Source organism: Embiotoca jacksoni, unplaced genomic scaffold (genome assembly GCF_022577435.1).
Source record: "Embiotoca jacksoni isolate LCO1_2020_lvr unplaced genomic scaffold, fEmbJac1.0.p SCAF_5, whole genome shotgun sequence".
Taxonomy (NCBI): domain Eukaryota; kingdom Metazoa; phylum Chordata; class Actinopteri; family Embiotocidae; genus Embiotoca; species Embiotoca jacksoni.
The window spans coordinates 702,081-714,918 of record NW_027185403.1 but is presented as its reverse complement, the minus strand read 5'-3'; the positions used below and the strand labels follow the sequence as shown (position 1 = coordinate 714,918).

The 12,838-nt window shown below is 42.4% G+C and overlaps 1 protein-coding gene across 4 annotated transcripts in view; it reads right to left on the bottom strand.

The window, feature by feature from the left end:
• fstl5 (follistatin-like 5) overlaps positions 1 to 12,838 on the bottom strand; it is a 170,201-nt gene that overhangs the window by 130,086 nt on the left and 27,277 nt on the right. For 2 of the 4 annotated variants that reach the window (XM_069170944.1, XM_069170942.1), the window contains 2 exons: positions 12,271 to 12,412; positions 3,041 to 3,074 (listed from right to left, as the gene is read on the bottom strand). In XM_069170944.1, the coding sequence (XP_069027045.1) occupies positions 3,041 to 3,074; positions 12,271 to 12,412 (176 nt within the window). The remainder of the gene's footprint in view (positions 1 to 3,040; positions 3,075 to 12,270; positions 12,413 to 12,838) is intronic. The other 2 variants (XM_069170943.1, XM_069170945.1) reach the window with 1 other exon arrangement.

The following is a 12,838-nucleotide window of genomic DNA, read 5'->3' as shown; positions in this document are numbered from 1 at the left end:
CTGCCACCAATAAAAGTTTTTTTTTTGTTGGGTTTTTTTTGTTTTTTTTTGCATGTAATGAGGAGGGTAACATTATCTCAAGAAGTTCCATCAGGTTTGTTTTTATGGCTAAATCAGTCCCATTTATTGTGTAAAACTGCATTTCACATGCAGCCCGAGGTCCCGCTACAGCCTGCATAACAAGCTGGGTTAGTGTGGTGCACGCTCGTTCTGGGACTCCCAATTACAGAGCATCCCGGAAAACGGCTGGCATTTGTCTGTCTTTGTCTCTTCCGCGCTGACATTCACTTTGAGTTTATAGGGTGCCGCGTCCTCTCCCATCTATAATTATTTTTGTTGTTTCCTCGTTCACACCTAAATGTTGAAAATGTGATTTCCTTCCTTCCATCCATTGTTGAAATGGCTGTCGTGTTCAGGGTTGGAGAACACATTAGGGCAGAAAGACTGGGCGGGGACGCCCCGAACGGCTCGCCAGTCCATCAAGGGAGTCCATCCTCAGACCGGCTTCTAACTATAATGAATGAAATTCTGCAGAATTTTTTTTTTTTTTTTTTTTTTTTTTTTTTTTTTAAACAAATACCCAGCTATTCTCCAACAGGAATTCTCCTCCACCCTTTTTTTTTTTTCTAAGTATCATCTGAAAGCGCTGCCCTCTCTTCTAAGCTGCTTCTGCGTCTCCTCTCGTTTGAGCCCGCTAGATGTCCATTCTAGATGTGGACGGTGACGTAGCTTGTAAAATTGGGAGTTTTGAATGCTAAATTGACCTCAGATGTGCAATAATAAGAAGCCTCCGATGTACGTGTTGACGCTTGAATTATTTATGAATTCTTTTAGACTTTTTTTATTTTTTTTCCCCCTCTACAGTTCGCTTGCCTTCTCGTTATCGGGTCTGTAAATGAGTTTGCTGAAAACTGGCCAAAGTGAGATCTCCCCTCTCGGCTTACGGAACATGGTGCATTAAAGTGAATCACAGCAGACAGCTGGGGCCGCCCTTTATGGTAATGCACCCTCTACAATTACTGCTTCGACCTTCCCCGGTAGAAGAAAAATGGGGAGACGTCCATTTAGCGGCCCCTTTCAAACACTTAGTGGCAGCCGCGTTGGGCAGCGGAGGACCACCTTTTGCCTGACATTGACTCTTGTTTAGAGGAGACAGAGAAGACATTAGAAAGGTGACAGGTTGACAGATGAGATGCATCTGTCAACCAGCGAGAGGACCGTGCCCGCATTAATGCATCCACACTGTCCAGCGTAGATGCAGCTCGGTTGGAGATAACGGTGCCAACTGCAGCTCAAACTAGTGGTCATTTTTCCTCTATTGATTTTTAAAAAAATTTTTTTTATTAAGTTAATGTTTTGTCCGTACGCTTTTAAAAACGGTTGGGTGTGAATGGAGACATCGAAGGTTTAGATTACAGCTGAAATTGTTAACTTTAAACTATGGTTACAGTTTCTCAAATATGAATATTTGTACTTCATATTTGTACTTTAGTCAACTAAACAGTCTCAGGTTTTGGACTCCTGGTTGTAAAAAATTAAAATTAAAAAAAATCTGTTTCCTAGTACAGTAGCGGAAATATGTTCTGAAGAATATCATGAACAGAGGGACACGAACAGACTTGTATCCATATTATTGGCGCAATAAATGGATATTTTATTTATTTCTACATTTTTAAGAGCTTATTCATGTTTTTGAATTTGATTTCCCGTTCCTTTTTAAAAGGGCAATTTTTGTCTTATTTAGAGCTTTGTAGGATGACAACGTAGACGGGGATAGATCTCCTTTTTGTACGACTATTTCCATTTTCCTGTTTCCACTACGGTAGCAGAAACATATTCTGGAGTATCGTATGAGCAGAAGCACACAAACAAACTTATATCCATATTATTGTGTGCAATCAATGGTTATGGTTAATACAATGTGTTTTCCAGCCTACTGTTAAACCAAAAGGTTCACAACCTTAACCTTTCTGTTTTTTGAATAGTTGCTGGACCTTCACTGTACACTGGCGCCGAGTGTTGAACCACTCTGGGTTTTTTTTTATATTCCTTGTTGGGGAAATATATTCTTTTCACCGTAAAGCGCATATTATGAGCAACTTAAGTCATTTCGCCGAATTTCAGTCCGCAAATAAGGTGCGAAAACACATGAAAAGTAATGAAAACCTCCCACTACTGATACCGGAGGCTATATACGTTCAGCCTAAGTGCTCACTTAGTATACAGCACAAAACCTCCATTTATTGAAGCATGTTTCTTGCAAATACACTGGAGACAATACGAACTCTTGCAAATACTGCTCTGGCAGGAGAAGGTCGACCTGCAGTACATCCTTCAAAGCTTTACGTGAAGAAAAAAAAACATGTTTTGATTTGGAGTTAGCTCGAAGGTCTTCCCACATCTCTCCAAGCTTAGTCATGACTCGCACGTGTTCGGATACAACACGCATGTTTTGATTTGGATCGGTGTTGTAGAGCTCGAAGGTCCTTCAAACATTTCTCCGAGCTTAGTCATGACAAGTACATTTAGCCCTGACATTAAAAGTTTCCAAATTTTGCAAAGTTTCTGGTTTTTTTTTTTTCCCCCCGCATGTGTCAGCAGGTCAGAAACCTGCTGTACCGCTCCCTCTATCCCAAGTTTAAACATACCTGGAGATGAGGGGGGAAAATAGAAGAGACCTCGGGAGCGAGTGTTTGGACCCCGATGTGGTTGGGCGAGTGTGTTGAAATATGATTATCAGATGAAGAGCTCTTTGCAGACAAACTGCTTGAAAGAGATAGAGTGCTGCGCTCCAAAAAAGGTTTCTTCTTATGGAGCTTTCTGTCAAAGGTGCTCTCTGTATCTGGGGTTTTTAAATAAGAAACCAAGTAAATCGTTGACACCATTGGGTAGCCCGATCTTACAGCAGATGCGCTTCACCCGTGCTGTGGCTTCCATTAGACAACAACCCTACACCTAACCTGCGAGATGTACTTTGCATGTCGATATACGGGGGGTGGTGGTGGTGGCGGGAGAAGGACTGAGAAGTGGAAAAACTCACCCTTTATCCTCAAGCTCTCAGGGATCCCGTCCTGCTGAGACAAAAAGAAAAAGGAGAGGAGATCCAAGTTATAATAAACCGTGAGATGGCAGCATCACCAGCATGACAGAAAAGTGGTTTCCATTAAGCTTGAATGAGTGAAATCTTTGATTCTCAAATCATAGAATGATATTCTGTATACCATTTAATACTTTTCACCAGTTCTCTTTCCAAATTGTTCGGCGTTCAATTGAGTTCAGGTTAGTCCAGGCGAGACATCACGGTCCAAGGATTTCACTCTGACAGCAAGAACTCGCAAGAAGTAGCGTTTCCTGTTTGAATGGCAATTAACTGTGCATGAATAAGTCAGACATCCCTTCACTGACGTGCACAATGATCAACCTTGTATTAGTAACCATATCACTGTACATTTAGTGCAAAATAGACATTTTATTTATTTATTTCTACATTTGTCCTGCTCTTGTAATGTTATACAGTTTAGGATTCAGATGTCTTATTCCTTTCTAAAGGCCTTTTTTTAAAAAAAAAAAATATGTCTTAATTAGAGCATTGTAAGGCAACACTGTACTACCCTGTCAATCAATGATCGTGTCATTTAGATCACGTTATTTCATTCTCTTTACTCTTTCTTTCGTTATGTTTTTGATCTCTTTCTTTCTCAGATTGGATGTGACCTCAGATTGGATGTGACCTCAGATTGGATGTGACCTCAGATTGGATGTGCATGGACAGCTCTCGAGATGACCCAAATCACTTGGCCAAATTACCATTTCCAATTTCTTTTTTTCCACGCTCACAGCAAACCAAAAAGTCTGTATAAGTGAGCTGTATGACAGAGGGGAAAAAAAAAAAAAAAAGATGTAGTGGAGCCACGCAAAAGAAATCATAGTGGGCAGACGTATAAAGAAGAGCAAATAACTAAGATCTCCCAAGTAGCTGCACTTTAAAATCAGCAGCATTTAGAGGCATGCATAGTGATAGTGGTTGTAGAAAAACGCTGCTATCAGGACTACTATCCCAAGTAGCTGCACTCCACAAACCATGAATGCCAAAGAAAGAGGCATAAATATTTGATTTCTCTACAGTGAAAAATCTGCATAGCTCATCCTTCTCATTCTTGTATAGAATATTCAGACTCTTTCTACCAGCCCGAGCAGGGGGCTGTCATGGAGAAGATACATTATGCAACAGGTCTACAGTCAATAATGAACAGCGGTCCCCCTGACTGCCGACTGAAAATAGCAGTTTACCCATTTCCTGGATTTGTACAGAAAAATCTGCATACTGTATAGTTTCACCCTAACACCTGTTTAATTGAGTCCAAGTCAATAAATAGTGGTTGTAATACATTTAAGACATTTTACACATGTATGGATAGTGAAATCCAAGAGATGTCACCGGTTAAATATTAACTTTGTCGGCTAGAAAAACACAGCGCACCTCCTCATATTTTCTTTAAGACTCTACTGATGCGGAACCTATTTATAACTGCTGTTGTTGATGAACTCCTAATCCGAGGTAAGAGCACCCACATGAGCAATAATGTTCCTTTAACAAGTCTTAGGTTGGATGTAGCGACTTCCTGTGGCACCCGGGCTGCTGTTAAATACAATCGATGGCGCTTATACAGCGACAGCTTCAAACTGACAAGAAAATACCACCATGACAATTATAACGACACCTACTCCTCACGGTTAATCCGCACAGACAAGTTAACACGCGAAGAAAACGACAGCCTGGAAAAAAACTTAAAAGTAGTATTTTCATTTGGGGGGTAATGCTGACAGATTTCTTTTTAAATATTGATTCATCTCAAAAGGCATTATATTTATAAACTGAGGGCAAATGTACAGAGTTTTCCTTATGAGCTGACTTCAATGATCAATCTTTAATTGTAAAGTGTTTGATAAATCATTAAAAATATATATATATATTTATATGTATATATATTTATACACTATTAAAAATAGGATGAAAACAACACTATTGATTTTTTTGTAAATCTAACCTTTCACCTTTCCATTGCTACATAAGTCAAATAATCACCAAAGTTTACAAAGAGCAAAACAATATTCAAGACCCGGTACAGTTAAAGGACCGCCAAACTTTGTTGGATTCCTCCTCTGGGAACAATGATAGTCTGCACAACATTTTATGCAAATGCAATGCCATCCGATGGTTGTCGAGATGTGTAAATGTGGGACAGTTTAACGGACCGTTACCAAGACTCAAAACAAGACGACTAGCCTGCGTTAAACATCGTGATCTGGTGTAAAAACTAAAAACATTAAAAAAAAAAAAAAAAAAAAAAAGCTATCTCCCATCATCTTTCTGGATGTTTCACAAAACATTTCTGACCTGGCAAACGCCGTCGGCACAAATCACAGTAAACACCTGTGGCTCTCTGACATTCTTCGCATGCCCTCAACCAGCGGCTTCGAGAGGAGCTGACATTTAGAATCGCGCTACAGGTACGGGCAGATATCAAATGGGGCTTATTTGCATACGGCAGACAGTGTTCACACTTCATTTCCTTGAAGAGAGTGATTTCCCCAGGGCCGCTGGCAGTTCTGTCTCTCCTGCCCCGAGACTCTGGGGACGGCGAGGCACCCAGCTGTACGACTCGAGCTTCATCTGCCCCTGTCACAGCTAGCTGGCTGACCGCCCACATCTATCTCGCTCTCCCCCTTCCCTCTGTCGCTCTTTGTCTCTCAACCCCCCCCTCCCCTCCCCCCCGCCACCTCGTCCCCGTCCTTCCCCCCCCGCTTTCAAATCTCACTTCCCCCTCTCCGCCAACTTCCAAGTACACTTTCAATTCGCGCCGTTTTATTGCAAATTACAACACACACCTGTGTGGCGAGTGCGCAGACTGTAAAATACGGCGCTGCGTCCTATCAGCGAGGCTCCATCTACACTATCTGTACGGGGCTTAATTGAGGCCAACAACATCATATAGCTCAGTCACTTAACCGATGTTTTAGGACAGAAGGCAACGCTGATGCAGAGGACGTTGGTGGAAAACTAAATTATAAAAAAAAAAAAAGGCAGGACACTCAGTAAAACAGCTGAATCAGGCCCAACTTCTGTGTGAGGTCATCCAACAACAACTGGCATTGGGAAACCAAAATACGGGAAGGACATATTCCTGGTGGATCACTTAGCGTTGCCTCAAATTAAATGGAGAGTCGAATGTGCAGACTAGGGATGGGGGCATGATTTTCAAATATTCAAAGGGTCATTAATATATATTTTTTTAAATCAATTAGTATGTGTGACTATCGTTCTTCGTTATTGTAACAAAAAAAAAATAGGCCTATAGTCAGGAACTTCATTGAAACACAATTGCCGGTGGTAACGGTATAAAAGCCACACTAGTATGAATTTGCTCTACGTTATGAACGTTGACGTACTGACAAGTAAAGTCTTCACAGGTCTAACGTAGAAATGACGTAACAACACCAGAAGAAGAGAAAGCAACTACGCGGCAGGATTTGTTGTCACCAGCCTGTGCCGGGGAGTGATCTGTAAAAGGATGCTGCTTAGTTTGGAAACAAAGAAATGGCTGAGAGAACAAAAATAAATAATGAACAGGTGGGAGAGTTGTTAAAAAATAAAAAACAAAGAGCAGTGCAACTTCCCTGATAAGGATATGGTTCAGGTTAACAAGTCAGACAATGAGCAGAAAACAATCACCTGCAAATCGTGTTGATTGACAGTGGTTGCAAGGGGTGGCAATACGAGCAATCTCTTCAATCAACTCGAATCAAAACGCGCCATCGAACATAAAAGAACGCATCTTCCGCAAACGTCAAAATTGTTATGCAGTGATCGGAAGAAATAAGCTGGCTCTGAAAATCGACCATGATATACAGTATGTCATAACCATCACGTCAATCCATGATTTAAATGTGAGGGCTCTACTTTATGGCCCCCCAAATACCCCCCCTCCCCCCCTAATACGACCCTACTATTCCCACACCTTTCCATACTGTGTCCTTGCCTGGCTGTCTGTTTGTAATTGTTTTTTTTTTTTTTTAGCTTGTTTAGTGGCCTGTGGTTGGTGGACAAGAGGATGGTGAGGCGCGTTGCCACGTTGCAAAAAGTCATAATACCAATAACAAGTAACAAGTACATAAGCCAAAGAACAGCAAATATAACCAGCCGAAACCGCTTTGAAAATAACACGGGTCAACTCCGATCATGGACGCCAACACCTCGTTATTGTTACAGCGGGCCGGCTCCCGTACAGGTTCGGCTTCTTCATCTCCCCCCGGGGAGACCGCAGAAGCTGGTTACCGCGAGCCTCGGGCTCGCTGCCATTTGAAAGTGGACAGCTCATCAAGATGAGTGACGCGGGTTGGGGCTAAAACTGACCAGCGGAGGAGGTGGAAGGGTGGAAATAATACTGACAGTCGTCACATTCAAGCCCAACACATTTCCCCGCTGCGGCTCTAAACTGACGCTACTGTACGTCAAGCCGTTTTCCTACAAATTTTTTCTGATTCTTTCCTGTTGTTTTCTCCTATTCCCCGTCTCTATCTTTATCTCAACCTAATTTTCCCACCACTCTCTCTCTCTCCCTCTCTCCCTCCCTTCCTTCCTCCCTCCCTCCCTTTCTCCCTCCCTCCCTCTCGCTCTCTCTCTCTCCCTCCCTTCCTTCCTCCCTCCCTCCCTCTCTCTCCCTCCATCCCTCCCTCTCTCCCTCCCTCCCTTTCTCCCTCCCTCTCTCTCTCCCTCTCCCTCTCCCTCCCTCTCTCTCCCTCCATCCCTCCCTCTCTCCCTCCCCCCACCCTCCTTTCCTCCCTCCCTCTCTCCCTCCCTCCGTCCCTCCCTCTGTCTCTCTGCTTATCCCTGGTTAATCTAGATTTGCCATGTGGCCAAGCCAGTGCTGGATGGATGGGGCTTTGCACACAGTTGTCCTTGCCTCCATTTTGTTTGTCCTGACATAACAGCTTGATGTCAAAGTGACAAACTCGCAGAAATTGCTTTTGTCCCTCATGCCGAGCGAGTCTGGCCGCTTTTTTCCCCCCACAAATTTCACAAATTACACAACGAGCCTCTCCATCACTCCCACAGTCAAACTCCTTCGTGTGAGACCTTGGAAGTGAAATGCGAGCGTGTAACATAAGAGTCGCAGGTAACAGAAGCTTGAAGAAAAGCTACCGTCGCTCTGAGTGGTGCAGCCGCTATAACCAGCGATAATTAGCCCGGGATCCGTGTCCTATACCTGACCCCATGTGGAGGATTTCACAGAGACACCTCTGAAATCGCACCACGGGAATTACGGAGTAGAACATGTGAGCAGCTGTTTATGGCCGAGTGCCTCCTGGTGACTGAAGCCTTTGTGAGAAAAGCTCATAAAGGTCGTGTCCGATCCCGTTACCCCTGTCAAAGACACCGTCCTTCAAAGCAAAAGGAAAAGAAATAGCACGATCCCTGCTGGCTCGAAGCAAAGCACGTTCACACTGAGTGTGTAGAAGAGGAAATCAACACTTATGTTATTCATAAACAGGAGGATTTAGTGTCTTTATGAGTGATTTATGTCTCAAGACTTAAAGTTAAAGTGTAATGCAAATGAGATACGGATACTTTTTGTTGTAACTTTACTTTTATGACCCACTATACTTACAGCAAAAAAAAAAAAAAAAAAAAATACCAGGAGACTCATACTTTGAGATGTCAGTCATGTTCTAAACCTTGATGTTGCTTGTCTGCGATATCTCATTTTGAAACAACTGTTAACGCTGCTCACTCGGCTGTATTGACAAGTGGATGACCGAAGCATCTCTGCAGTCTCGCCAGCAGCGGAGAAAATTCTCTGAGCACCAAAAAGGCCAATGACATGAGTTTTTGAAAGGGCTTACAATGTACCTTTTTTTTTTTTTTCTTCTTCGCTTAACGGCTATAAATTTCCACAGCCTCGTGCGGCAGGCAGACAGATGGGGGGAGGGGAGGAGGGGGGAGGTTTACCTCTGTCTCTCTCGCAAGACGAATTGTAACGGTATGCAGATGCTGTAATGACATTCCTACGCGATGTAATCACAGCGCCTGGCACATTAATTTCACTGGAGTGGAAAAGCACATACATCATTTTTGTAGCTTCTCGTCAGATTCCCGCAACACGTGGACATGCATTACTTTAATTATTAAAGCCACTCCGGTTCCAAACCAGGAGCAGCGGAAAGAGTCGGCCATAGCGAGTTTCAATCAGAGATATGCAACGTCGTGTTTGATGCAAGAGAAGGTAGAGCACTTGTCTCATTCGGTTAAACTAAAACTACTTCAAGAACATACGTCCGTGTCTTCTTTCAACGGCATGGCATCATGTTAGAAAGAAGAGGCTTGTGGTCATCTATATAATGACAAGAAAAGCAAGAAAAACGTAGTGTGTAAAATATAGCCCAATTTGTAGGGACAGTTCAGCCAAATAAAGAAAAAAAAATGTTTTTCTCAATTTTAAATAGTTTGCATAAACCCAAGGAGTAAACCACCAGGACATAAGAGCATATTTGACGTCACTTGGGAAGAGCAAGAGGTGGACCTGATTTGATCTGACTGAGAACCCGAGAACACAACACCTGCACAAACCGTCACGGAAACCTGACTGCACCCGAGGCCTGTCAATCAAACCAGGCACGCCGCCAGATATAGCTCTCTTTGGGGCCTAATATCCAATTAATGATTTCATTATTTACAGATGGACCACCAGAGCCCTGATCAGAAGGAGGTAATTAATCATATGAAACCATAATGACTTTTGAAAAAAAATTACTGACTTTGTATTTTATGATAGAAGTTGAATGGGAGTTTATGGAGCCACAGGCATTTTGGAGCCAACCCCTGGTGGCCCTTGGTGGTATTACAAAGCATTGACTTTAGGCCACACAGATAGTGTTGGTTCGAATTTATGGCAAAACTGTTGTATTGAAATCGCAACAAATTTCACAAGTGTACCTAATAGTCTTTTCTTCTTTTTTTTCTTTTTTTTTGCTGCTGCTGCTTGAAAGATTGGAAAAAAAAAAATAATCACATTTTGAAAACAACAACATGCCAAGGAAAATGCGAGGCTAAAAAGTAAAAGATGATATCTTTGTTTTTATTCATGTGTTTTTTTGTAATTTGGACAAACTCACTTTGTGAGAATGAATTGATTGTGGTATGACGGTCCTGAAATGTTTTCTAACATTGAAATAAGCTTCACCTCGTTTCCAAAATTCTAATCAAACTGAAGAAATAACTATTATTAGTACCCGACAGCCGTTTGCCTCTGTCATCCAGTCAAGTTTCAGTTAACGTCCACGTCGGGATGTATAATACACATGTGGTAAAGACTTTTAACAAATCTTTGTACGTGTTCACAAACTCCACCAATAAAAAAAAAAATATTTTATCATAATTAGTGTACGAGTTATTGATTCACGTCCACAAACGTGTTTCGTGAGGTCACGGTGACCTTTGACCACCAAATTCTAATCAGTTCATCTTTAAGTCCTCGTGAACATTTTGTGTCAAATTTCTAAATTCCTTTGAGGCTTTTCTTGAGATATTACGTTAATGAGAATGGGACAGATGGACGCACAACCGGAAACCATAATTCCTCCGGCCCCAGTCGTCGCCATCGCTAAGGCACAACAATAATCCTGTTTTATCAGTGTGTCTCATCCTTGCTAAAGTGGATCCTCGCGATTCTGGCATCAGGACGCTTCTCTGCCGGGATCCGTTGCACTTATTGATGGAGACATGCTCTACCTCTCCCGGAAATCCTTTACATTAAAGTGGGCAAAGGAAAGAAACACTTCATCCTCCACAGACTTCTTCTTACAAGATGAAACTGTAAAATGCCGGAATCTGGTGAAACAAATTTTACTTGCTTCGTCTCAGGAAATGATATATAGCATCTAGAAAGCTACAAAGCATTGGACAATTAAAAGAAGGTATAAAAAATATTGTGATGTGGTTCTTTAAGACTGTAATGCAACGCTGCCCAGGCAGAGGTGGATGATGGATCATTTGCCTCTCTTCCCTTCGGTATAGACTATCTCAGCCGGGCAGAAGTGCTATCTCTGCAGTTTATCGACATCATCTTACAGGATCTTTGGATATTGGAGTTTAAACCTCTTTACTTCCGTATAACACTCGATATTCTGACTAGCTGCTGCAAGAAAGAAGCAGAGCTCTTGTATAGCTTCTTTTTTTTGTTGCAGTCTACATGTTTAGTGAGCATCTCTGAATAAATCTTTTTCAAAAAGTCAGACTGGGTTTGACGATTGCGTCGATTAAACAGCTTTGCATTGCTTCCAACCCCCTCGTTCAACTCTGCTGCAGTTCAATGACGTTCCCCATCTGTTCACCGACTCCCTCTCTTTCAAAGTACCTCTCACCCCCGCCCGCCCTTCAGTAACCCATCTTCGTGTCTCATTTCAAAATGCAGACGTGACTAAAGCAGACGGAAACAAATGTTTAATGCAATATTTAGTCTCAAGATGACAGATTGCCTTAAAAGAAAAAGGCAACATACGACCATTTTTCTTTTCTCTGTCACTGATAATTCTTATCATGGTCTGGATAGAGAAAAGTGTTTCCTTGTGAACAGAATTGCAAACGGGGGCTTATGGGAAATGTGTACTGAAGGACCACAATCCAACTGATGCCTCTTGACAAAACACTTTGTTTCCCCTCAACTCTCCCGTCTGCCAAAACAGTCAATTTCCTTCGTTGTCTGGCTCTAATTGATCCATGTCTGCTACTCTGAGGTTTGGGACCCCAATGAGAGGAAGAACAACAACAACAAAAAATACAGCATTAATTTGTTCGTTGAGACGCAGCGACATAGGTTAATAAAAGCGGTGGACTTTTGCTTGCAGGGGCCCGACTTGTATCACCAAGTCAATAAGCATTCGATTACATCTTTTATTTAAAACTTTCAAGCTAAAATGCCATCCCAACATCTTCATATCGTTCAAAACTAATCTTTGGCTTTGCTCAGCTGTGCCACGCATCAATGTGATCTTGTCTTTGAAATGACAGCCTCCTGGCACAGAGGGAGGGATAACGATTCATCAAAGTATTTTTTTTCAGTGGCCAGAAAAACAACAACCACGGGAGAGTCATCCGACGCAGAGAAGAGGAAGAAAAGAAAAAAAAGCGCCACTGTAATTAGTTTCATACTTGGCAAAAGAACATAGTCCTCTTGTTATGGACGGCAAATGAAAAAAGAAAGAAATCAATACCTTGTGTCGGAATCTCACGACTGGTCGATAGGGCGGTGACCCGAATCCCTCCTTGTTGGGTCTCCCATTGGCGCCAAGCACAGCGAGCCCCAACAATAAAACTGCAGCCGACCACCATTTGGCCGTCTTCATTGGTGTTTTCCTGTCAAAAACCCAAACGAGAAATGGTGAGTACACTCTCCTACCAACACGCCCTGGAAGTTCGATACCGGTTGGCCAAGACGATATATCAAGTCGGCTGTAATTAGTGTAGACAACGGGAACCGCACAACTGTCGCTGGTTTGAAACAGAGCTATCAATACGTGCCCCACACCCAGCGAGGAGATTAGATCTCCTTTTGAATCAATTATGGGGAAACAGACGTCATGAGAAAAATCAAGATAAAGAAGACAAAGAGCCAATATATTAAGGCAATTAATGTGAGAGGCTTTGGATTAATTAGGCTGAGTGTCTGAGTCAAGCAACTGTGATGTAGCGGAGAGATTACATCTTAAAACGGCTTCCTTACCGCCTCGCGGAGATGCAGCCCAAATATATTTATTTGAAAAGAAGGAGTGAGACGATTTA